Source organism: Lissotriton helveticus, chromosome 3_1 (genome assembly GCF_964261635.1).
Source record: "Lissotriton helveticus chromosome 3_1, aLisHel1.1, whole genome shotgun sequence".
Classification (NCBI taxonomy): Eukaryota; Metazoa; Chordata; class Amphibia; order Caudata; family Salamandridae; genus Lissotriton; species Lissotriton helveticus.
The window spans coordinates 1970788690-1970812837 of NC_136061.1; the positions used below are offsets into that span (position 1 = coordinate 1970788690).

Genomic DNA, 24148 nt, shown 5'->3' on the forward strand with positions numbered 1-24148 from the left:
GCATGGAAATATGATTGATTACTTTGCTAGATAACATCCACACTAGTTGGACTCCATGAAGTACTATGATAGCTTTTCCTTGTCCCAGTTCACTGTATACATGCAACAAACCAGTTTGCCTTTTGACAAATAGGCTTCAATTCATTCTGTCAATGGAGTGCCTTTGCATTGTTATGTGTGAGTCCTGAGGTCACCAATTATGGTTTACTGAAGAGGTTTTTGGTTTAAGTGGAGTTTTCATGCCAAGTTAGATCACACCCAGAGTTCAGGTGCATAATCTTTGTGTAAGCAAGAATTTACTGCCTTATCATTGTTGCATAGTCGCTCAGTGCCCTTAAATGAGGAAATCCAAACAACTAAGAATTTCCGTAAGGCCCTCTATTGACCTGCATTTCCTGGCATAGTGGCTATAATCATAAGGATACAGTTGGCCTTCTGCCCACGGGAAAGTTGTTTTTCGATTGTTCAAGAGAGGTACAAGGTACTCCTTTTTTGCCAATACTAACTCGGCACGTTGCACCACCAAGCGTTACAAGATACTCAGCCTTCATGATGAAGAGAACTAAAGTAGATTTTGACACTGTATGCAAGAGTAAAGAAATGCAATGCACATCAAGCTTTTTAAATATTTCTTTATTAAATTTGACTCTGTTTCCAATAAAATACTGCTTATTTATATAAAATAGAACAATAAGGGCATTTTCAATTTTATCAGCTTTATAACAGAAAGGGCAACAAGGTGACAGAAATAATAAGCATTAATTTACTTTTTTTGTTTCTTGTTACTGAGGCTAAATGTAAATCAGAATGCAGTTGTGGCACATGATAAGTTTTATGCATATTACACACGATGTCAAAGACATTTCTGGTCCAGTCATGTTAGGGTATGTGTAATGTAAATATCCAGATGTTTAAATTAACACTTAATACTAGAGGATTTCCTCCTTCTAACCCCTCCAGAATTTTGCAGATCACGGAGAGAAAGGGAAAGAAAAAATAATTTGTCCACACAATTTGGTTAAGTAGAGAAGCAGCAATTAGAACTCAGGCTTTCCGGTTAAGCAGTTGCTAACTTAACCAACTTATGCAATCATACTTGTTACATTTCTTTCAAATGTCTATATCTGCTTACAAATAATTACTTGGTAAATATGAATCTATTTATTTACACCATTTTGCCTGATAACATTTTCCTGCCTGCACCCAAACAAATCCCTTGACTGAGACACTATTAATACATCTCTGGGTTCAGTTATGTACTATTTGACTTAATTCCTTCCCTAAATGTCTTAATTCATCAAAAAGAGCTCCACATTTCATGTCGTAATTATCACACTCTAAGATCACATGGCATTGGGCTATGTACAAAACTATGGAATGCTGCAATAACATTTAAGAGCAAGACAGTATTCAAGGAAATGCAAGCAAAAACTTTGTTTTGGGGTGCTTTAACATTTGTAGGAAATAAAGCCACAATTTTGTGTAATATTGCTAAATATAGTGTGCTCTAAGTATAGTTTTCTATTCAACAAGATCCATTCTTGTATATGCTGTCATCTTAGAAATGTCTGGACTTAGGCCTTTAGTTTCCATGGATAGAACCCTCACAGTGCATTTTCCCCAACATCAGCCTATTTTCCCCAATCTGGTGCAGCACTGATTAAACTAAGTATGAATCTCCGTGGATAACTTACTATACCCACTTTACATTGATCTGCAACTACATTATGCCATTTCTCACTACATAAATTTTGGATTTGTCAGTAGAAATGAAGACATTTTAATATGTTTCTATGTGTATTACATATTACAGGGTCATAAGTGTAATTTGTCAATCTGCGCTAAACATTAAAAAAGATACATTAATGGTACCTATTATTTACACACTTACTTTATAGCCCTACATTTCATATGGGAGAGGCAGTATCCCGTCATTGCTGCCACTGCAACGCATTTCTAAACACAGAAAGAATTGGGAGAACATTATTGTGTTTCAACAATTTCATAATTCATTGATGTTATTCAACATTTTCATGATGTTAGAATGAAGGATATGCAACTACGAAGACCTTTACCAATGAAAGCCATTAAGAATGTCTACGTCTGTCAGTGTTTTCCCACAGTAGCATATTAGACTTCATTTAATTTCAATAACAAAAATTAAAAGTCACCTTTCTGCTCTCCATAGAAAGACATACAAATCAATTAACCTCCTTTTTATGTTACTTATGTGCCAATTTGGGTACAATAACCGGAACAGATTGTTTTCTCTCTACTCTTAGGAGACTTAGCCACATCAGAAAAATTTAGCTAGCCGTCAAGATCTAGAAGGGTGCTGCATCCACGGAGGAGGGTGACATTGAGTATTTAGTGCCACATTGGTGTCTTTCTTACCCAAAGCCACTAACCTATCTATATCTAAATGGCACTAGTGCTCAGTCAGCATAGAAACTGCTGTTTTGAATAAGACATAAAGATAGGGAATAAAATACTTTTTAGTCACACTATGCATTGCGTACCTAGTATGCACCAAATGCAAGTCTTTTTCTGTTTATTGAGTATGAGTCTTTAAATGAGAATAGATAAAGAAATATTGTAATGTTATATTCTTGTAACACAATGGGACTGTTATAATATAACATCTAACAGATTGTTTTAATGAGATGGAACTCCCAGAGATTCTTTGTTAATAATTACATTTCTTTAATGTTTGTTGCACTGATTTCGGAGAAACCAAAGTTAGAACTATGGGCCTTATTTAGACCCTGTACTGCGATCTAGCAGGGGGCCAGAGTTCACAATCTCCACTACCATATTGGAAAACATTCTGCCCTATTTAGAGATCTCCTCCAAACTGTGGGGGATCTCTGTGCAGTAAAGGGAGCTACCAGCATGGTTTCTTCCTTTACAGCATTGAAGGTTTGCCAAGCGGGTGTCATGGTTAAACCCTGCAATTCATTCACCTGGAGCAGTGGGAGTGACAAAGACTTACGAAACTAAAGCACAAAGTGGTGATATAAAATGGGTTAGTTGGTGGATGTTATGCTCCACAGGAATTATTTTGATATTGATTAATTAATTGAATTACTATCTTGGTGAAACTATACACAGATTACCTAAGTATGTAAGTGAAATCCAACTCTAGAGAGAACATCACTATATGTAATCAATATTTTTTTCTGTGTATGGTGATATAATAAATGTAACATCTCATGGAGGTAAGCCATTCCCAGAAAACACACAGCAATGAAGCTATATGCGGTACGAAATCAGTTAAGTGATACAGAATTAGCCTGCCATTACCACTTTACACCACTTATTTGAAAACTGGGTAGAATTTTGATGTATAAATGCAACTGTTTGATAGGCTAAAAACAATTCTCCCTTGCCTTAGCCTGACTGAACAATCTAGGTGGTAAGGGCCTGATGCCATAATTCATTCTGTCTCAACTAATCAACGAGTACACTAAATAAATAAATAAAATCAAGAGGGCCCCCACAAGAAAAATAGTTCTAGTGGGATGGGAGGTAGAAGGGAGGAAAAGTTCACACATTCATTTCAGGCATTAGATCATATCAGAATATACCTTTCAGGTAGCAAATGTTCGTGAGACCCTGTTGTATTTTTGATAAATTCTTTAAAGCAAAGATGCTCATCTCTTTTATTCCCTGCTATTATGTGCCTTTCTGTACCTATTCCTCAGAGAAACATTCATATTCTTCGAGGAGGCACAAGATGAGTGAGGGGTTGGGCCTTGACAACTCCTCTAGTTTGCCAAAATGACCAAGACAGCCAAAGAGATCTAGACAAACGTTCTGCCACACAGTGATCTTTGCGACACTGCAGGTTCTGGTGGTTATATTATGTTAAATTAATCTATTTAGCGTAATGCATACCTGAGGGTGTCTTGGCGCTGATAGCTACGCACAGTTTGGGAGAATGGTAGAAGAGACAGTTTACAAGTTGAAAAGCCAAGTTTTCTTAAGGCCAACAGAGATGATGAGGATCCGATATTGAGGGGCAGAGTATTCCAGAATCTAGTGGCTCTTGCGAGGAAGCTGCTGCCGACTCATTTGGTTTTCTTAAATCTAGATGGTGTGACTGTGTAGGAGCCCAGATATCTTAGGTTCCTTTGAAGAATAAACCATGTGATGATATTTCTAAAAAATGCTGGACCCATGTCATGCAGGGCCTTAACACCTTAAGTGTTCATGACGAGCCCAGCTCGTCATGAGGCACGGTGGAGCCGTGGAACGCTCATTCGCGGGGATAATTCCCCTGCTGTGCTGAACGTTCCACGGAAACTGGTGTGGAGCTCGTCATGAGCACACGAGCACCGTGCCTCATGAGGAGCTGAGCTCCTCATGAGCATGGGGGCGCTGTGCGCACCCCCCTGCCCCCCAGCACAGCGGGGGAATTACCCCCGCTGCGAAGGGATTATAGGTGAGACACAGGGTTTTAAATTTGATGCGATTATTGTTATTGTTATTGTTATTTCCGGCTTATATAGCGCCAACTCACCGGCAGGTCTCAAGGCGCTTATGACCGAGAAAGCACAACTACTAGTTTATCAGAATGAAGGCAATACCAAAGTAGGCTAGACTGGGCTCCATGCCTCTCTGAAAAGAGTTGTTTTTAGGATTTTCCTAAAACGGAGAAGATTGCCTTCTTTACGGAGGGCCTCCGGAAGTTTGTTCCAAATTTTTGGTATCAGCCTGTGTATTCTTTAATGGCCATAGATACAGACTGATGTTTTGGAAGATTGAGAAGTACTCTGGCGGCTGACTACTGCAGGATCTGCAATTTATTGAGGTATTGTTTCTGCAGAATGATATATGGGCAGTTACAATAATCTATTTTAGATACAATGAGGGAGGAAATGACTATTTTTCTGGTGCTAACTGGAATGTAAGGGAGGATCTTTCTATTGGTCCTTAATGTATTATAAGAAATTAATATGATAGAGTTAACTTGTTTACTGAAGTTAAGTTTGTCATCCAGAATCACTCCCAGGCTTTCAACCTTGTGAGTTGGAGTAGGAAGGTAGCCCATGTCTGATGGCCAGGAGTCAAAAAATGAGGATTGTTTCAAAAAGAAATTGCTTCAGGCTTCTCTAAATTTAGCGTAAGGCAATGCCTGTCCATCCAAATGCTGATTTCTTTCACACAATTGTGAAGCTGAATACTCGTATCATTGGTCTTCTTTGCCGCTGATTTGTGTGTCATTTGCATAGGAAGTGAGTGAGACACCAAAAGATTGAGTCAGCGGGGCAAGCTCAGCCACATATAGGTTGAATAAAGAGGGGCTGAGCAAGGACCCCTGGGGCACCCGCGCATGGGAGTGAGAACGTTTTTGAGCTGAAACTTTCTAGCATCACAGTGTTTTCCTTATTGTTTAAGAATGATCTGAGTAGAGCTAAGGCTGTGTCTTTTATACTCGTGGTCTTAAGGCGATGGCATTGTGTTGAATGATGCACCGAATCAAAGGCCTTGGATAGGTCGAACAGGATAAAAGCTGTGTTTCCTCCTTCATTAAGGATAGTTTTAAGTATGTCTGTGGCTTTGATCAGCCCTGTCTCGGTGCTGTGATCTAGATCTAAAGCCAAATTGAGTTGAGTCTAACAAATTGTGTTCCTTCATAAATTGGGTAAGTTGTGAATTTAGATTTTTTTCAATTACCTTAGCTGGGAAAGGAAGTCTGGAAATAGGTCGGTATCTAGACAAAATGTCAGGATCGAGGTTTTTTAGAAGAGGAAGAATGGATGCCTTCTTCCATGCTGATGGAAAAGTGCCTGATAGAAGCATGGTATTAAAAATATTGGCTAGACACTTTGCTACAGGCTCATGAATTTGTTTGAGCATTGAAGGAGGACATGGATCACTCGGGGATCATGATTTAATAGACAGAATAAGATAATTTACCTGGGTTGTAGAGACTGTACTAAAACTGGACATGTCAGGAAGGGAGGTGTTATTTACCAAAGATTGCTGTGATGTCGGGTAATGATTCCCTGATGCGTTAAATACATTATAGATATAGTGGTAACAGGACAAGGTCATATACTGGCCTCACATATTTATAATGCTCTACAAAACAGGAAACAATGCCACTGAAGCCAAGACGGTTATGGGGCGGTGATCTACAGGGGCATTTGTGGAGTGGGGAAAAGACTGTGTGCAAATACAGGAGATTGATAGTAATGCTAGTTTTAAATTAACACACTTCAATTTGGGACATAGCACCTACCTGACTCCCTCATGGGTCCCTTCAGGATGCTTAAGATATTGATGCACAGCTTGTCTGAGGTGTGCGGAGGTCCCACATGACCTGGACTTGTCATACTGTGAATGCTGGGGGAGGTATTTGCAAGATTGCGGCCAACCAGAGGTATCAATACAGAATTACCTATTACGTATCATACCCAACCCCAGTAACAATAGAGATTTGTACAACTGGACCTACTATTAGCAAAACAGCACATAGCCGGCAAAACAGCACATAGCCGTACAATGCCTCTCCTCTCAAAGCCCTACGAAAACAATAATGGCAAAAGCTATGATGGAATGGAGCCTGACTGAAAAATTACAAATGTGAGCGGTCAGAACGGTAAAGGGATAAGCTGAGGATCTGGCTATGTGGGCTGAAATACCAAATGCATTAGCAGAGCCCCTGAATAATGCTCCTCCATTTATTGATGAATGAATAGTAGGTTACATGATAGATCATAAGAGAGTGATGGTTGGGGAGCGGTATGAGAGCTGAGAAGAGAGAAGATTAATTTGAAACCCTCAGTGGGTGAGAAGTGAAAAATGAGTGGACGTGGTCAGCGCACATGAACTAAGCAGTGATAATACTAGAATGCTGGCTAAGAACATGAGAGCACTAAGCAAAGATTTTCATAAATTAAGAGAGAAGAAGAGCCTCGAGCAAGTCAATGTGTAGCATTTATGGATGTTTTGATATTTTATTCATGCTGTTTCATTATTAAATAATGACAAGAAAATGATAAAGATCTAAAACCAAATATGTGCCTTGCTACCATGCTCACCCACTGTGCCTCTTCACCCCTCTGTGCATCAAAGATCTCTGACTAGTAGGATCACATTTTCACTGAGAAATTGTTCGGGGAATGGAGAGTTCAGTCATTATGAATGGATGTGACCTTAGGATTGAGCACAGATTTTACTACATTAAGCAAATAGCCAAGTAAGTAACTCTTATGAAAAGCGCTTTCTGTTTCCTGTGTCAGATAATTACATCGCAGGCACTCAGTAAATGTTCAGTTACTTCAGAGGAGTCACCATGATGGCGGCTGCTCTTAAGACACCGAGATCTTCTCTGGGCCAGCCAAGATCTCTAAATTTGATGGCCGGTTGTCTGGACATGATGGCAGAAGAATTTACCTTCATCACACTGAATGGCGGTCGGCTACCTGCCACAGTATAATGGGAACCCTTTCTTTCTTGGTTTTAATAGCCCACCCCAAAATACAGAATCAGCCCACTCCCTATAGTCGTTCTTTCATCGGAATGCAGGTTCCTTGTATGGTTACCTCATGACCCTCCTTCACAAGAAAGTACAAAAAACAACTTAACTTTTCATGTTAGGGACAGCATGACAATTTAGTCAATTGTAGCTAAATAACTGGAATAAAATACTTAAAGGTTGTTAAGTGCTAATGCCATCTTGAACCCAAAGTGCATTGTGGCAGCAACAGTTACAAATTTGACCCAAGGCAACTGAGGTGAGTAATATTCATTCATGTGGCACACTCTGCCCTGAAACCTAATCTAAGGCATACTTCTCCTGTGCAAAGCCAGCAGGCCCTTCTGCTTATCTTCCTGCATTAGAAGATCAGGCTCCTTGCTCTGCTCCAAGTCTTTCATTTCTTGCAGCACCTGACTTGCTTGCCGAAGGTGCTGCACGGCCTCACTCAGGAGAGCCTCAGCACTGGCCTTTGGCCCATTACCATCAGAGTGTTTACCCATGTCCCCCTGTAGGACTTGCTGTAGAAGCATCTCGGTTTTCTCCCTGCCAGAGGTGAGCCGGATTTCCATCTCATCCAGATGGTCCTTTTTCTGTAGCAAGACAGGACCTTCTCTTCTAGTATCAGAACTGTCTTTGGACAGTAGGTCTCCCAATGAGGAACACCTAGCTTTAGAAACAGGGTGACCTTGCATGGCAGGAGATAGCGGACTTTGTGATTCATCTAAAAAGGTAATGGTTATTTCAGGTTTTGTTCCACTGACTTTTGAGATTTGATTTGGCCTGGGGTCCATTTTTACTTCATTTTCTTTCTTCGCCTTTTCTCCATTCGCTTCCTTATCCATCTTGATAAGCAATGTCCCTTCATTCTGAGAACTCTTCTGGCACTTTTCTGGAGAATCATCTTGCACTTTCACTTGTTGATACCCAGAATCCTCAGCATCCTGATCAATAACATTCAAACTGCTTTGGCTGGAACTCAGTCCTTCCTCTTTCTTTTTCCTGTTTCCTGTCAAGATCTTGGGAGGTGGTAATGGAGGCTTGAGGGATTCCTTTTCAGCAACATTCAAAAGGTTCTCCTGGCTGGATTCCAAAGAATTGGAAACCCTCACACCCTTGTACTCAGGTGCTGGTTCATCCCATTTTATCTTCATTTTATCTGACAGGATCTTTGGGGGAGGGGTTGGAGCCTTGCTTGCATGCTTGGAAGGATCCTTGGTGAGATCTTCCTGACTAGTGCAAAGCAGGGTTTCGGCATCAAATGTATCCTCAAGTGTTTCTTTTGATACTGTCCGTTCTTTAAGGGGCTTAGGTGGGGGAGAGGGAGTGTCAGATTCCAGGGTGGTATCGGCAGGGTCCTCATCCAAAGGTTCCTCTGAAGTAAAGGAAGATTTCGGCTTTGAAGGTGGCATAGGTGGTTTGTAATTCTCCTTTGGAGACAATGGTGTTTCCTTCTCGCCCGTATCGGGTATGATGCTTTGTGGGCCGCTATCCATCTCGTCCAGATCAAGCCTCATCATACCGTCTGAGGCACCGTCGGCTACCTAAAAACAGAACAAAAAGACAGGTCACAGCCACATATGTACTTTGTACAATGGTTATGTAGAGGGGTGCAATTTTGAAAATGTTCTACTTGTCTTGTCATTTTTTTTATCGACTTGTCGCTTTTGGTGCCATGCAGTGAAGTAACAAATTCCGGCACAGTTCTTATTATGTCAGAGGCCTGTTAATAGTCTGTATGATTATGCCCGGACACATGTTATACCCAGAATATAGATTCTAGAATGTCACTTAATTTGTTCTCTTTCTGTAAATCTACAGACATGGGCTGGAAGCAGGAGAGAAGAGGTAGTTCCAGACAGGAATGCCTTGTGAGGATTGTGAATTTTGAGAACAGAAAATGGAATGAGCACAATAACATGACCAAAATACCGAAACCCAGAATATCGAGGAGTTAGTATATATGTATATATATCACCAAGGAGTTACAGACAGAAATCTACAGAAAATTACCTGTGGATAATCTGGTCCTTGATATTCTGGTTAGGATATTGTGACCAATTTATATTCTAGTCATGATATTCCTGACCGACACCCCTGTAAGCTTGTGCTGGCCCACGAAGTACTTATTTATTTAAAAAAAAAAATTATTGAGCAAAAGCAGAGGTAGTGTTTAGTAGACAGTTATGAGTTACAATCTTGACATAGAATACGTACATTACAGCTGTGTACCACAAGCACGATTACGAGGGGGGACCAGGTCTAGCATTTGCCATATCAATTGAGGGGGAAGTACACAGTTCACCTCTATATATATTCCATTGTCCCCATTTCTTATCCCAAACACCAGGACACCCCCTGACATTGTAGACCGTTTTTTCGGACAACATACACATATCCATAGCGGCAACCCACCTGATCAAGAGCGGTTTAGATGGTGAGCCCCATTGCATTGCAATTTCACGTTTTAGTAAGAGAAAGCCCAGAACCGCCCACTGCTGTTCCATTGCAGTTAGATCTGTGGGGTCCCATACATTGAGGAGTTCGCATTTGGGAGTCAGAGGGGCGGGTTTTCCTAGAGCATCGGCCATTTTTCGAGTGGTGCGCTCCCACAGGTCTTGAATCACCGGGCGCTCCCATAGAATGTGGTAGAAGGTGCCAATCTGACCGCAGTTACGGAGACAGAGGCCAGATGTGCGTCTACCAATCTTGGCCAGAAGGGGAGCGGACATGTATGTTCTGTGCAATATCTTTAACTGTATAAGTCTAAATCTGTGGTTGATAGCCGATTCGTGCGGGGACATCAATGCCGCCTGCCATTCAGCCTCGTCCAAGGCTGAATGGCATTCTGCCATTTGTCTTGTAGAAGTTGGAAGGTATTGGGCATGTTATTGCATAATTTACGGTAGTGTAGGATATCGCTTTGGCCTGGAGGGGTTCTGACAGGAGTCTGTCCTCGAGGGGTGAGGATTGTGGAAGAGAAGCGAGGTCAGGGACGCTGGCGAGTATAGCATGTTTGATTTGGAGATAGCGGAAGACCTCAGATTGAGCTAAGTCATGTGTCTTCTGGAGCTCTTTGAATGTCAGTAATTTGCCCTTGTGAAGCATGTCGCCCAAGGTAGAGATGCCAATTGTGTCCCACTTATCAAAGCCCTGATAATGACAGAGGGAGCCCAGCTTATGTGAAGTCCAAAGTGGGGTGGATAGTGTGAGAGTGTTAGCCCACCCGAGTCGCTTGTTCGCACGGTGCCAGATTGTTATTGTGTAGGACATCGGGCCTATATACCGGGTACGAGAGTGTTTGCCGTACAGAGCCTCAAGATATCCCCCGCGGCCCGTCTGGTACCTCTCTAAGTGAAAAGCAGGGTTCGTGGGTGAACCATAGACCCATGAGTTAGTGGCAATCAATTGAGTAGCCCAATAGTAAAGTCGGACATTTGGCAGGGCAATACCTCCATCATACCACCCCTGTGTAAGTGAGAGGAGAGCAATGCGGGGGAACCGCCGTCCCATAAGAGGAGGCCGACGTCTCCTTCGAGCGTGCTGAAATAGGAGTCGGCTATGGTAAATGGACAATTTTGCAGGGCATACAAAAATCGGGGGAGTGCGAGCATTTTAAATAGGGCCGCTCTGCCAGGGAGAGAGAGAGGAAGTGATCTCCAATGTGAGATGTCGTTATGGAGTCTTTGAAGTGGGCCTTTCAGGTTGCGGTCGTAAAATATTTTGGGGTCTGGAGTGATAAAGATTCCGAGGTATTTGAATCCGTCCAGGGCAATTTCAATTGAGTAGCCTCGTGGGAGGGGAGGAGATGGGCCGTGTAGTACGTATAGTATTGATTTGGACCAATTGATGGAGAAGCCTGAATATTTGCCAAAGTTAGTAATGACGTGTAGCAGACTGTTAAGAGAGGATTTGGGGGAGGAGACATAGACGAGGATGTCGTCTGCGTAGAGCGAGATCTTGTCGATCGTATCGGCATTCCATCGGATGCCGCGGATGGAGTTGTCAGTTCTGATCCAATGAGCCAGAGGTTCAAGGGTAAGTGCGAACAACAAAGGGGACAGAGGGCACCCCTGTCTTGTACCTCTGTGTAAGGTAAATCACCTGTATGTATGTCCATTAACATAAACTTGACCCCAGAGATCAGTGTATAATAGTCGGATCCACTGAATGAATTTGGGACCAAAACCATATCGGAGTAGGACCTCGAAAAGGTATGACCATTCTATAGAGTCAAATGCAAGCGTAGCGTCGATGGAGAGGATAGCCGCGTCTTCCCGAAGATGCGGTATCCTACTCATTACGTTGTGAACCCGTCGGAGGTTAAGCGCTGTATTGCGGCCTGGTAAGAAGCCCGACTGATCCTCATGGATTAAGGCGGGGAGGACTGTCATAAGTCTGGTAGCGAGGAGTTTCGCTAGGACTTTCACTTCGGAGTTGATATGAGAAATTGGTCGGTAGGAGCCGCAATCATTAGCCGGTTTGTTAGGTTTACGAATGGCCACTATTGATGCCAGCCGTTGGTCTAGTGGCAGGCATCCGACATCTCGGCTCTCTTCGAACATTGCTTTGAGGTGTGGGAGGATCTCACCCGCCATGCCCTTTAGGAACTCGATAGGGACACCGTTGGGGCCCATAGCCTTACCCGATTTAACAGCAAACAAGGCATTGCCAACCTCCTCTGCTGTGAGGTCTGCTTCCAATTCCTGCACTTCAGATTCGGAAAGAGTGGGAAGTCTCATCTCAGCCAGGAGTAATTTAGACTCTTCGGCGCTATAGTGTGCTCTGGCTGTGTAGACACCTTCTAGGTGGGTGGCAAAGGCCTCTGCTATTTCACCCGGGTCCGTGACAGTAGACCGGTCTGGTGTGGTCATCTCTGGAATCCATCGAGATCCCTGCTCACGTTTTTCAAGCCATACCAGCAGTTTACCTGCCCTGTCCCCCAGTTCGTAAACGCGATGGCGGGTCTTCAAAAGCTTGGCCTGCGCCTTCTCAAGGGCCAACGCTTTGTATTCTAATTGTTTCGCGCGGAGGCGAGTCGCCATTTCATCTGTGGTGTTTGCATTGTGGAGTGATTCCAGGTGGGTCAGGTCTGTTTCAACCTGAATTAGGTGGTCACTCTGTTTGTGAATGTAGCCAGTTTTGAGAGCTAATGCCTTGCCCTTAAGTACTGCGTTGTATGCCTCCCATATAGTTATGGCCGATTTCACAGAGCCTACATTTTCCGCTAAGTAGTATTCTGTGTGCTCAAGCAGGCAATCTTTTATGTCAGGGATTTTTAGGAGCCAGGGTGTTATGATTATGGGGCCGCGAGATCTCTGGCGGTAATGTGTGAATTCCACAGTAAGTGGGGAGTGGTCAGAGATTCCCCTAGGGAGCCCTTCAGGGTGGCGAAAAAATTCCAGATCGGTGGTAGGGGAGAACAGATAATCTATGCGAGAGCTGCTGTTGTGGGCATTGGAGTAGTGTGTGAAGTAAGAAGTAGTCGGGTGGGACGAGCGCCATAGGTCCTCCAGCCCCATTGTCTGTGCGAAGTCAGATAGATCAGAGCTCGGCTTGTGTGACGTGCGCTGGGGGTGCCGATCCTGGGTGTCATTCATTGTCATGTTGAAATCACCCCCAATAAGTAGGGGTCCTTGTGGGAGATCTAACATTATGCGCTGTAGGGCCTGTAAAGGGGGAACATCCTTTACAACGCAACTTTTACAACGAAGTACCTTTACGACGCAACCATTACAACGCAACTTTTACAACGTCTTGCGCTGGGGTCGCTCTAGGATAGGGAATAGTTTCCAACACCTTCCCTACTATCCACGGGGACTGGAGTTGGAATAGTAAATTAAACTATTCACTATCCAGCGCCCCCCAACGCAAGTCGTTGTAAAGACTTGCGTTGTAAAACTTGCTTCGTAAAGGCATGCCTTGTAATAGCATGCGTTGTAACGTCATACATCCCTGTAAAGCAGCTGTGCCTAGGGTTGGAGGGATGTAGACTGAGATAACATTCAACGGTTTGCCTTCCCAGGTGGCCTCTAGTACAGCGAAACGACCTAAGGGGTCAGCCCACGTCTTTGTACACGTCAGTGCAACATTCCTCCGAATCAGGATTCCGGTCCCCCTAGATCCGGAAGTGAAGCCTGCGTGTACGAGTAGTTTATATCCTCCCCGGTGCAGTGCTTGGCACGCGTTGCCCATCAAGTGTGTTTCCTGGAGGAGAACCAGGTCTGGAGCGTGACGTTTAAGATATTGCATGACTATCCCTCTTTTTATTCTATTGCCTAGGCCGTTGACATTCCACGTCATGAGGGAGAGAGACGTCGTCAAAGAGGGTGTCATGGTGGCTCAAAGAACGGAAAGTGTGTATGGATCAATGGTTTTAGGGGCACCGAGTGTGTCTTGTATGAAATGACGGTCCCGGAAAGGCCTATGGCGGAGTATGGGAAAGACCTGGTGTATCCAGACGCTGAGCAAAGGGCGCTCTGCAAAGGCACACAGTGTTGTGTAGTTAGGCCCGTGTCTGAGAAACCACAGTAGTGTGGAAACAGAAAAGAGATCAGGGATAATGGCAACATCAGAGCAGGTGTCCCAACCATCCATGTCTCTCCTAGGAGGGACCCGGTGTTTTCTGACAATGAGTACGGAATGTTGTGTGAGGGTGCGTTTTGCTGTGTAGCACGTTCCATGTTCAAAAATTCTCTGCAGTGTGCAAACAGAAACAAAACCAAAAACAATAACAGTTTATTGGCAAACTTCCCAACAACCCATGTCCCTCCCAACCCCTCCCCCCCTACCACTCCCCCCCTCAACCCCCCTCCCTGCCCCCCTGCCCGCGGACTTGAAACTATCCACTCCCCAACTAGGCAGAGTGCCTGTCGCCCTCCCGAACATTAATGGGGTGCGTGGAGAGCCGTGGGTGCCCTCGCTAGCTATTGACAGGATGATATCGTCTAGTGCGGTTAAAAACAACTTACATCAGTAATAGCATTCACATAGTAGAAGTTATTAACATAGTAGGCCCAGGTCGGCCCCACGAGGGGGCACCGTCCACATCAGTCCAGGCAATTGACAGTGTCTCGAAACGCTACCCAGTGTATATAGACAGTAAGTGACAACTGAAAGGGTAAGGACGGTCAGAGTCTGTAGCGTTTCTCTCCCCCCTTAGGCATAATGTATATCACCCTCCCACGCTTCGGTAATTCGCCCTGAGGGTTGAGAGTCACCTCCATTATAAGAGTACTAGAGGAATCAGTCTGTCTTACCCCAGAGTAATCCACAAGAATAATACCGTTCACAGGTCATCTGAAAATAGCAGTCGTAACAATATGTACAATCATAAAGACCAGGAAAAGGATATATTTGAATCAAGATGGGCTGCAGACTGGGAGACGGAAGACCATCCAGAGGGGAGGGTCACCGAAATACAGTGTTAGGTTCATAGCGGTGGTCTGGAGAAACATCCGGAGGATTGAGGAATTTAGAAGGTCACGCCCATGGAGGCAAGATATGGTGGTCAGGTGTGGCCTTGACTAGCGTGGATAGCCCCAGCAGGATACGTGTCGTGATGGACCAATGAAAGGGCGGATCCTCATCCAAGAAGCCAGCAGTGAGTCTCGTGGCAAGTGAGAGCAACACTACGGGCTTTGCAGGTTTAGGCGGTCCAGAGGAACAGCGCTCTAATTGCTAGATAAGTCTTACTATTAAGGGTCACTGCTCACCCTGAGTGTTGTCTGTGAACAGGTCCTGACTTTCAGGTAGTACCTCTGCGTCAGAGCGATCTGCAGATTTCCTGCGGCGATTTTGGGTGGTCACAGACTGACGCCACCCCTCAAGCCAGTCCCATACTTCAGCAGGAGATTCAAAAAACCAGGTCTTGCCTTCCGATTCAATGCGTAGTTTCGCGGGAAACAGCATGGAGTACTTGATGGACTGTGCACGGAGCGCCTTCTTCACTTCCAGGAAGCTGCGTCGACAAGCCTGTACTTTCACAGTGAAATCCGGGAAGATCGAGATCTGCGCATTGTCAATTCGTAGTGGCGATCCCGCTTGTGCCGTCTGGAGGATGACATCCCGGTCACGGAAATTAAATACACAGGCAACGATAGGGCGGGGGGGAGCGCCCGGTTTCGGCCTGCCCCCGGGGACCCTATGTGCCCTTTCAATGGAGAAGTAGTTGGAGAGTTGCTTTGGTTGGAGATGTTGCAGGACCAGTTTTTCCACAAAGAGATCAGCGGCCGGCTCCTCAAGACGCTCCGGAACACCCAGAATTCGGAGATTATTGCGCCGTGCGCGCCCTTCGTAATCATCAAGGAGCATCTCCATTTGGTGTTGTTGTTTCTGGAGTTGAGTTACTTGCTGTTGTAAAGTGGAGGTATCATCAACAAGTGCTAGGGTCTTGGTTTCTATATCTTTCACTTTGGTGTCCATTTTACTAAGATCTGCGCGCAACAGCGTCACTTCTATGTTCACTGAGTCAATGCGGGTCTCCAATGAGGAGCGGACTCCAGCGATCGCCTCCATGACATCGTCCAGGGTGGGGGGCCTCGCCTGTGGAGGGGGAGTCGCAGTTTTGGGAATAGCATCAGGGGCCGCGTCCTTAGGTTCTCCCTTGGAGCCCCACGACAATTTGTTGATTTGTCTCTGGTTGGGGGGTCGATTTCCCTTACCGGAGGCCATCGTGAAGTGCAAGTCGTGGAGGAGGTTGTACAGGCGCAGATCTGAGGGGTGCACTTGTTGAAGAAAGGGGGGGTCCCTCGCCGGTCGTGTAGGGGGGGGAACGTACCCCGTGTCGTCTGAGATCTTCGTCCGGGGAGAGGCCATGAGTCCACAGGGCTTCGGGAAGCAAGGACAAGCAGCAGTCCACAGGCGAAGAGAGGGGGTCAGGAACACCACTCCCGGTTATGTCGGCCTCACCATCGAGCTGGACCTAGAGTAGTAAGTAGTTCACACCTGGGCAGCACTGAGAGTCCTGGGAGGATTGATCACCGCAGCGTGGGGGCCCCTCGTTTTCTAGGCGTCTCCAGCAGTCAAGGTGGGGACAGAGAACAGTTACTCCGTCACACAGGTGGAGGGGTGAGTGCCGTGGAAAGCGCACCAGAGTGGGGCCCAGGGTAACAGGTGGTCGCGTCATAATCTCGACTCACGAGGGTCCCAGAGATCCCCCCTGTGTTCCAGCCACTCGATCAGGCAGGGGGAAGGTGGGCTGTTTGGTGGTGCCGTATATGCGGCCGCTTTGTAGCAGAGTGGAGAGAGCCGAGTGCCACCAGCAGTTGTTTGGCGTTCCCCGACGGTAGGCCCTAAGCCGGGAACTCGTGTAGGCTTTGACGCTGGGCGGCTGGGGGGGCCCGTTGTTCGTTGCGCCGCACTTCACCTGAGGGGGCCAGCAAGGCGTGGTGAGGCGGTAATGGTTTAGAATCGCCCCCTTGAGACTCGACAGGGCAGTCTGCTGGGATTCAAGGTCCCTCGGCGTCTGGAGCGGTCCCAGGAATTAGAGCACAGCGTCGGGTGGCTGCGGCGGCCATCTTGGGCCGAGGGCAGGCCGATCTCCGGGATCAATTTCCGAAGCTCAGGAGGACCCAGCGGGCATCAGGGGCCGGGCGGGAGCGCCCAGAAGGGCAGCGATCTGTTGTCTGTCGACACTGGGCAGTATGGAGGCACCAGCGCAGGATTAATAGCAGTTAGGCAGCGCGGGTCGAGGAGTCGCCTCAGTGTGCGACCATTCCCCTCAGCTGCAAGCCACGCCCCCCCCAAAGTACTTATTTAAAGGTACTCACCAACTCCTTTTCAATCGCTTCCCACACTAGGAAACATTTTCAATTGCTCTGCAGATTTTTGCATGAGCAGATACAGGTGTGCTAATGAAAAAATGGAATTCAAAAACTTTTCTAGAAGTATGGTTTCCAGGCGTACTTGTGTAAACTCTTGCACATTCCTAAAAATCATATTTCTGCATCAGTGAAATGTCTTAAATCTGTAGGCGCACTTTTGTGAATTTCATCTAAAATGCAGCCCATAATTTATTTCCATGTAGCCCAGACTGGTTTTACACAGTGTTTACAATATTAGTCTATTTTTTTAAAATATTGTCATGGATCAAACATGATTTAATAAACAAATTCCTCCAAGAAATTATATTTAAAGTTACATACTATCTTAGAAAAACCTATCTTCCTAATTGTAATTTTTGTGCACATTTTTAAGGAAATAATCACCAATCTTAATTCAATGCTTCTGCATGTATCTCCACCTAACTATGAATTGTTGTAAAGCATTTTATATATATATATATATATATATATATATATATATATATATATATATATATATATATATATATATATATATATATATATATATATATATATATACACCAGAGGTTTTGGGGACATTATAGTTAGGAATTAGCATTTAAAAAACCTTAGAAATTCACTGAAAAAACTACAGGTTTCAGGGACGTTATAGTTAGGCTGTGTGTAGACCTATGAATCAGTGAGTGGGTATGTAGTAACTGGTATTGGTGTGTCTATGGTTTCGAAAATGGTAGTCTGTATTTTAGAGTGGGCATATCAAAGGTTATATTAGGGTGTGAGGAGGTGCATTAGATTATCACATGGATGATGTCATTTGAGATGTCAACAGTGATGTCATCAGTGATATCACTGTCCATGCCATAACTGATGCAATATGTGACGTCATCAGCAGTGCATTGCGGGGGCGCGAGTTATAGTTATAGTTTCTCTGGTTTTCTACCAGTGAAATATCCAAATAACTGTAACGTCCCTGAAACCTATGTTTTTTTCTGTGAATTTCTATGGTTTTTTAAAGACTATTTTCTAACTATAACGTCCCTGAAACCTATGGTTTATTCAGTGAATTTCAAAGCTTTTTTAAATGATCATTTCTAACTATAACGTCTCTGAAACCTATGTTTTTTTCACTGAATTTCAAAGGTTTTTTAAAAAAAATGTTATTGTGGTGATTATCAAAAAACAAGTACTTTTTTTGTAACAAGGTAACCCAACCAGTTTGCTGTGGACCGTGGGTAAATACTATTATACAAGAACAAGGGTCCTTAGCATTTTTAGATAAAACTCAAAAATAATGAAATATAGGCCATGATTGGGGACTATATTTTGTCACTGTCCAGCCGGACAGGACGTTTTATTTTTAACAATGTAATTCTTGTAAAGAGGGATAACAAGGCACAATCCTGTACCACACAAAAAGGAAACACAAGAAAAATGAAGAATTTTGAGAAAACAGGCAAAAGAACGAGCAAATGTTGGCCACTTTTAAACTCAGTGTTACATTCAAGGTATGCCAAACAACTGCCAAGGCACAACAGATTTTACACAGTGGTTTAGGTTGTGAGGCAATTAACATAGTCGACGTTTCGATCCCTAGTGCTCAGTTAATTGGGACCATCATCAGGACTGACAAATTTGAAGTATTTGCCTGTCAAAATCACGTAATAAGCAATTTTTAACCGCCTGTAGGAAAATAAAGGAGGAAAAAGACGACAGAAAAAACTGTTTTAGAATTTCAGACAATTTTTTAGAAGAGAGTTTTTAGATTTCCACGGGTCCTAAGGGCGGGGCTGTGCGGGGCTCACTACCCGGGACAGTAATTACCTTGTGGCTTCGTACTGAGCAAGCTCCGTTTTGTGTTGTCAGATGCTCGTCGAATGAGTACGTTCCCTATGGGGAAACGGAATAGCATAAGGGTCGAGGTTTTTAAGGCAAAAGAGCAGTCGAGATATCGGGAGGCCGGGACCACTCGGGGTCGCAGGCCGTGTGCATTCTTACCTGAGGGCTTGTGGAGACCAATCTATGTCAGGGTCGACATAATCTAAAAATCCCCTTTGGTTTCAGGTGGATGTCCTACAATTCCACCACCACCACGAAGAGGGTCGCCACCCCCGCCGACCCTGGGTAAGCCCTTACTGCCCCTCCTGTCACTCCACAAAGGACGTCGACTGCATGCCTTAGTCACTTACAATAAGTTCAAATAAAGTGCGCAACCGAGACAACTTTCTCTTCTTTATTATTAATTCGTTTTTAACGTTTTTAACGTCTCATGGAGCAACACACAAGTCACTACCACGTCGTTTTAACTGTAAACAAACCCACCACGAGTACGTCACCTGTGTAGACACGATTAGATCGAATCCGAGTACAACAGTTTTTGTCATCATGTGTGATCCTAGAATTTTCAGGTCTAATGAACACTCTCTTCTAAAAAATTGTCTGAAATTCTAAAACAGTTTTTTCTGTCGTCTTTTTCCTCCTTTATTTTCCTACAGGCGGTTAAAAATTGCTTATTACGTGATTTTGACAGGCAAATACTTCAAATTTGTCAGTCCTGATGATGGTCCCAATTAACTGAGCACTAGGGATCGAAACGTCGACTATGTTAATTGCCTCACAACCTAAACCACTGTGTAAAATCTGTTGTGCCTTGGCAGTTGTTTGGCATACCTTGAATGTAACACTGAGTTTAAAAGTGGCCAACATTTGCTCGTTCTTTTGCCTGTTTTCTCAAAATTCTTCATTTTTCTTGTGTTTCCTTTTTGTGTGGTACAGGATTGTGCCTTGTTATCCCTCTTTACAAGAATTACATTGTTAAAAATAAAACGTCCTGTCCGGCTGGACAGTGACAAAATATAGTCCCCAATCATGGCCTATATTTCATTATTTTTGAGTTTTATCTAAAAATGCTAAGGACCCTTGTTCTTGTATAATATCAAAAAACAAGAGCATCAATTGCGTCTGCGCACAAGCAGGCATAAGGAAAAGTATCATGTACGTTTCAAAATAGAATACACAGCCGTTCTGCCCACACCCCTGAGGTCGGGTGGCATATAGATAAAGCATGTCAACAAATAAGACAAATAGTAGCCTGCACTGAACACAGAAAACTTGTCTGCACCACTTTTTTTTGGAAACAAAACTTAAACATACAAATCAAGAAGAGAAATTCAATTAGCATACATCTCGTCCCATGGGTCCAGCTCGGACTTATGTAATTTCTGTTATCTTAAGATGTTATTGATAGAAAAGAGCAGAGTCAGAAAGTAATCACGAGCATCTTAGTACATATAAGACCATACATAGAGCAAGCAAGTTACTGATTAGCGTACGTGTCTTCCCCTGGGCCCCTCACGGCCCAGTGCCAGTTCGACTGTAGGCGAGTCACACAGTTCACCACGATAAGCATTCCAGTGCCCCCATTTCTTGTCCCACGTCTTTGGGCAACCTCGTATCTTAAATACTGTCTTCGCGGCGATCATGCAGCGATCCATTTCAGCCACCCAGCCCACCACTAACGGCCTCAAAGGTATTTTTAATTATAATTTCTAACTATAACGTCCCTGAAACCTATGGTGTTTTCTGTGAATTTCTAAGGTTTTTAAATGCCAGTTTCTTATTATGCCTATAGAGGTAAGACATGTGAAGAAAGAGGGAGAAAGGCGCAGAACAAAGCAAGAGAAATGCAGAAAGAGGCAACAGAAGTCCAGAAAGACGAAGAAAAGTGCAGAAAGAAGTAAGAGATATGCAGAAAGAACCAACAGAGCTGCAGAGAGAGGCCTTGTTTCAAAGTCATCCTGTGCCCCCAACATTTTACTGACTGGTACTGGTGGTAACTGACTCTGACTAACCAGACGTGGGTCCCTTGCTCACTGTGCCACTAGATTCAAGCTAGCCTGGCTGAAGAAGGGTGACATACCTTGAAACCAGTCTCAGGATGCTTGTTTCCGGTCCAAGGAGGACCTGGCCTAGCAGTTCGGTCTGGACTATTCCCATGGGGCACAGGTTCAAGACTGATTTGCATATGGCGGGGTCCAAAATGGGGTGGCATAGTGGGCACAAGAACAATGGTTTAACCTAGATCTTTTGACGAGGAAAGAATGTTTGCATTGTCAGCATTCCGCGCATCATTCATTTGCTGTAACACTTTTCGCCCTAAGTGGGATGGGTATGACCAGACGTGGGTCCCTTGCTCACTGTGCCACTGGATTTGAGCTAGCCTGGCTGAAGAAGGGTAACATACCCTGAAACCGGTCCCAGGACGCTTGTTTCCGGTCCAGAAAGGACCTGGCCTGGCAGTTCGGTCTGGACTGTTCCCATGGGACACAGGGTGAAGACTGATTTGCATATTGCTGGGTCCAAACTAAGGTGTCGAAGTGGGCAAAAGAACAATGGATTTAACCCAGATCTTTTGACTGGGGGAGAATGTTTGCATTGTTAGCATTCTGTCCATCATTTGTTAGCTGTAAAACTTTTTGCCTGAAGTGGGATGGGTATGTCCAGTCGTGGGTCCCTTGCTCACTGTGCCACTGGATACAAGCTAGCCTGGCTGAAGATGGGTGACATACCCTGAAACCGGTCCCAGGATGCTTGTTTCTGGTCCAGGGAGGACCTGGCCTGGCATTTCGTTCTGGACTGTTCCCATGGGGCACAGGGTCAAGACTGATTTGTATATGGCTGGGTCAAAACTGGGGTGGCATAGTGGGCAAAAGAACGATGGATTTAACCCAGATCTTTTGACTGGGGGAGAATGTTTGCATTGTCAGCATCCGTCCATCATTTGTTTGCTGTAACCAGGCCCAGAGCCAGTGCTATGCTGAAAGACACTTAGAATACAGTGAAAACACCTACATACACTAGGGTACACTATGAGTTGGGGTATCCCTGTGATTGGCATGACCTCCCCTGTAAGGCCCTAGTACATAATAGGGCAGGGTGAGTAAAACTACCTCTAACTCAAAGGTGCAGAAAGAGGCAAAAGAGGTGCATAAACAGGCAGGAAAAGTGCAGAAACATGGAACAGAGGTGCAGAAAGAGGCAAGAGAGGTGCAGGAAGAGAAAAGAGGGGTGCAGAAAGAGGCAAGGGATCTGCAGAAAAAAGCAACAGAAGTGCAGAAAGAGGCGAGAGGTGCAAAAAGAGAAAAGAAGGGTGCAGAAAGAGGAAAGAGAAGTGCAGAAAGAAGCAAAAGAGGTGCTCAAAGAGGCGAGAGGGATCCAGGAAGAGGCAAAAGCAGTGCAGAAAGAACCAAGAGAAGTGCAGAAAGAAGCAACAGAGGTGCAAAAGGAGGCACACTGGGTGAAGAAAGAGGCAAGAGAAGTACATAAAAAAGAAACAGAGGTACAGACAGAGGCAAGAGTGGTGCAGAAAGAGGGAAGAGAGGTATAGAAAGAGGCAAGAGAGATGCAGAAATAGGGAAGAGGGATGCAGAAAGAAGCAATAGAGGGGCCGAAAAAGGCAAGAGAGGTGGGGAAAGAAGCAAGTCAAGTACAGAAAGAGGCAACAGGGGTGCAGAAAGATGCAAGAGAGGTGCCGAAACAAGCAAGAGAAGTATATGAAGAGAATTGCTGAAAGAAGCAACAAACATTTAGAAAGAAGCAAGAGAGGTGCAGAAAGAGGCAAGTTAAGTGCAAAAAGAGGCAAGAGGGGTGCAGAAAGGTAGGAGAGGTGCACAATGAGGCAGGCGAGATACAGAAAGAGGCAGGAGGGGTGCAAAAAGAAGGAAGCGAAGTGCAGAAAGAGGCAAGAGAATTGCTGAAAGAAGCAACAGAAGTGTAGAAAGAAGCAAGAGAAGTGCAGAAAGAGGAAAGTGAGGTGCGGAAAGAAACAAGAGCAGTGCAGAAAGAACCAACAGAGGTGCAAAAAGATTCAACAGGGGGGCAGAAAAAGGAAGCAGGTGTGCACAAAGAGGCAAGAGAGGTACAGAAAGAGGCAGGAGGGATGCAGAGAGAAGTAAGAAATGTATAGAAAGAGGCAAGAGAATTGCTGAAAGAAGCAATAGAGGTGTAGAAAGAAGCAAGAGAAGTGCGGAAAGAGGCAAGTGAGGTGCAGAAAGAAGCAAGAGCAGTGCAGAAAGAACCAACAGAGGTGCTGAAAGAAGCAAGTGAGGTGCAGAAAGAAGCAAGAGAGGTGCAGAAAGAAGGAAGAGAAGTGCAGAAAGATGTAACAGCGGTGCAGATAGAGGCAAAAAGGGCACAGTAAGACGTAAGAGGGATACAGAAAAAGGCAAGAGAGGTGCAGAAAGAGGCAAGAGGGGTACAGAAAGAAGCACATGAGGTGCAGAAAGAGGCAACAGACATACAGGAAGAGGGAAGAGATGTGCAGAAAGTAGAAGAGATTTGCAGAAAGAGGCAAGAGAAGTGCAGAAAAAGAAATAAATGTGCATAAAGAGGCAAGAGAGGCGCAGAAGGAAGCAAGAGTGGCTTGCACACCATTAGTACCAATTTAACACCCACATTTAGCAATAAGTAACAGGGGAACATTCTAGGTTTGCAAAGGGCCTTCCACCACGCTGTAACACTTGGCGCTGCATTTTAGGTAACATTTGAGCTAGAAACAAGGCTTTTTTTGTTCAAATCTGCAGATTAGGGGGCAGGTGATGAATTATGTGGCTAATGCAGAAAATGTATAATTGTGTGAAAGTCGCTGCAGCCAAACAGTTGCATAATTCCAGTGGCCCTGCTCATATCGCTGACTAAGTCCACAGGTGCTCCTAAGTGATTCCTTCTTTTTTTGTCTTACTGAGTTCATAGTTAAGCTTCTATGGAAATGAGGAAGACTAAACCTGAGGTTACCACTCCACAACACAGACTACCACACCACATAATTACTCTCCAAAACCCATAATCCCACTCCACATAA

General features: G+C 44.5%; 1 protein-coding gene across 1 annotated transcript in view; it reads right to left on the bottom strand.

Annotated features, from left to right (window-relative positions):
* Window positions 1–617: 617 nt before the first annotated feature.
* PLEKHO2 (pleckstrin homology domain containing O2) overlaps window positions 618–24148 on the bottom strand; it is a 182438-nt gene continuing 158907 nt past the window's right edge. The window contains exon 6 of the mRNA XM_078683096.1: window positions 618–9030. Coding sequence (XP_078539222.1) covers window positions 7792–9030 — 1239 coding nt within the window. The 3' untranslated portion in view covers window positions 618–7791. The remainder of the gene's footprint in view (window positions 9031–24148) is intronic.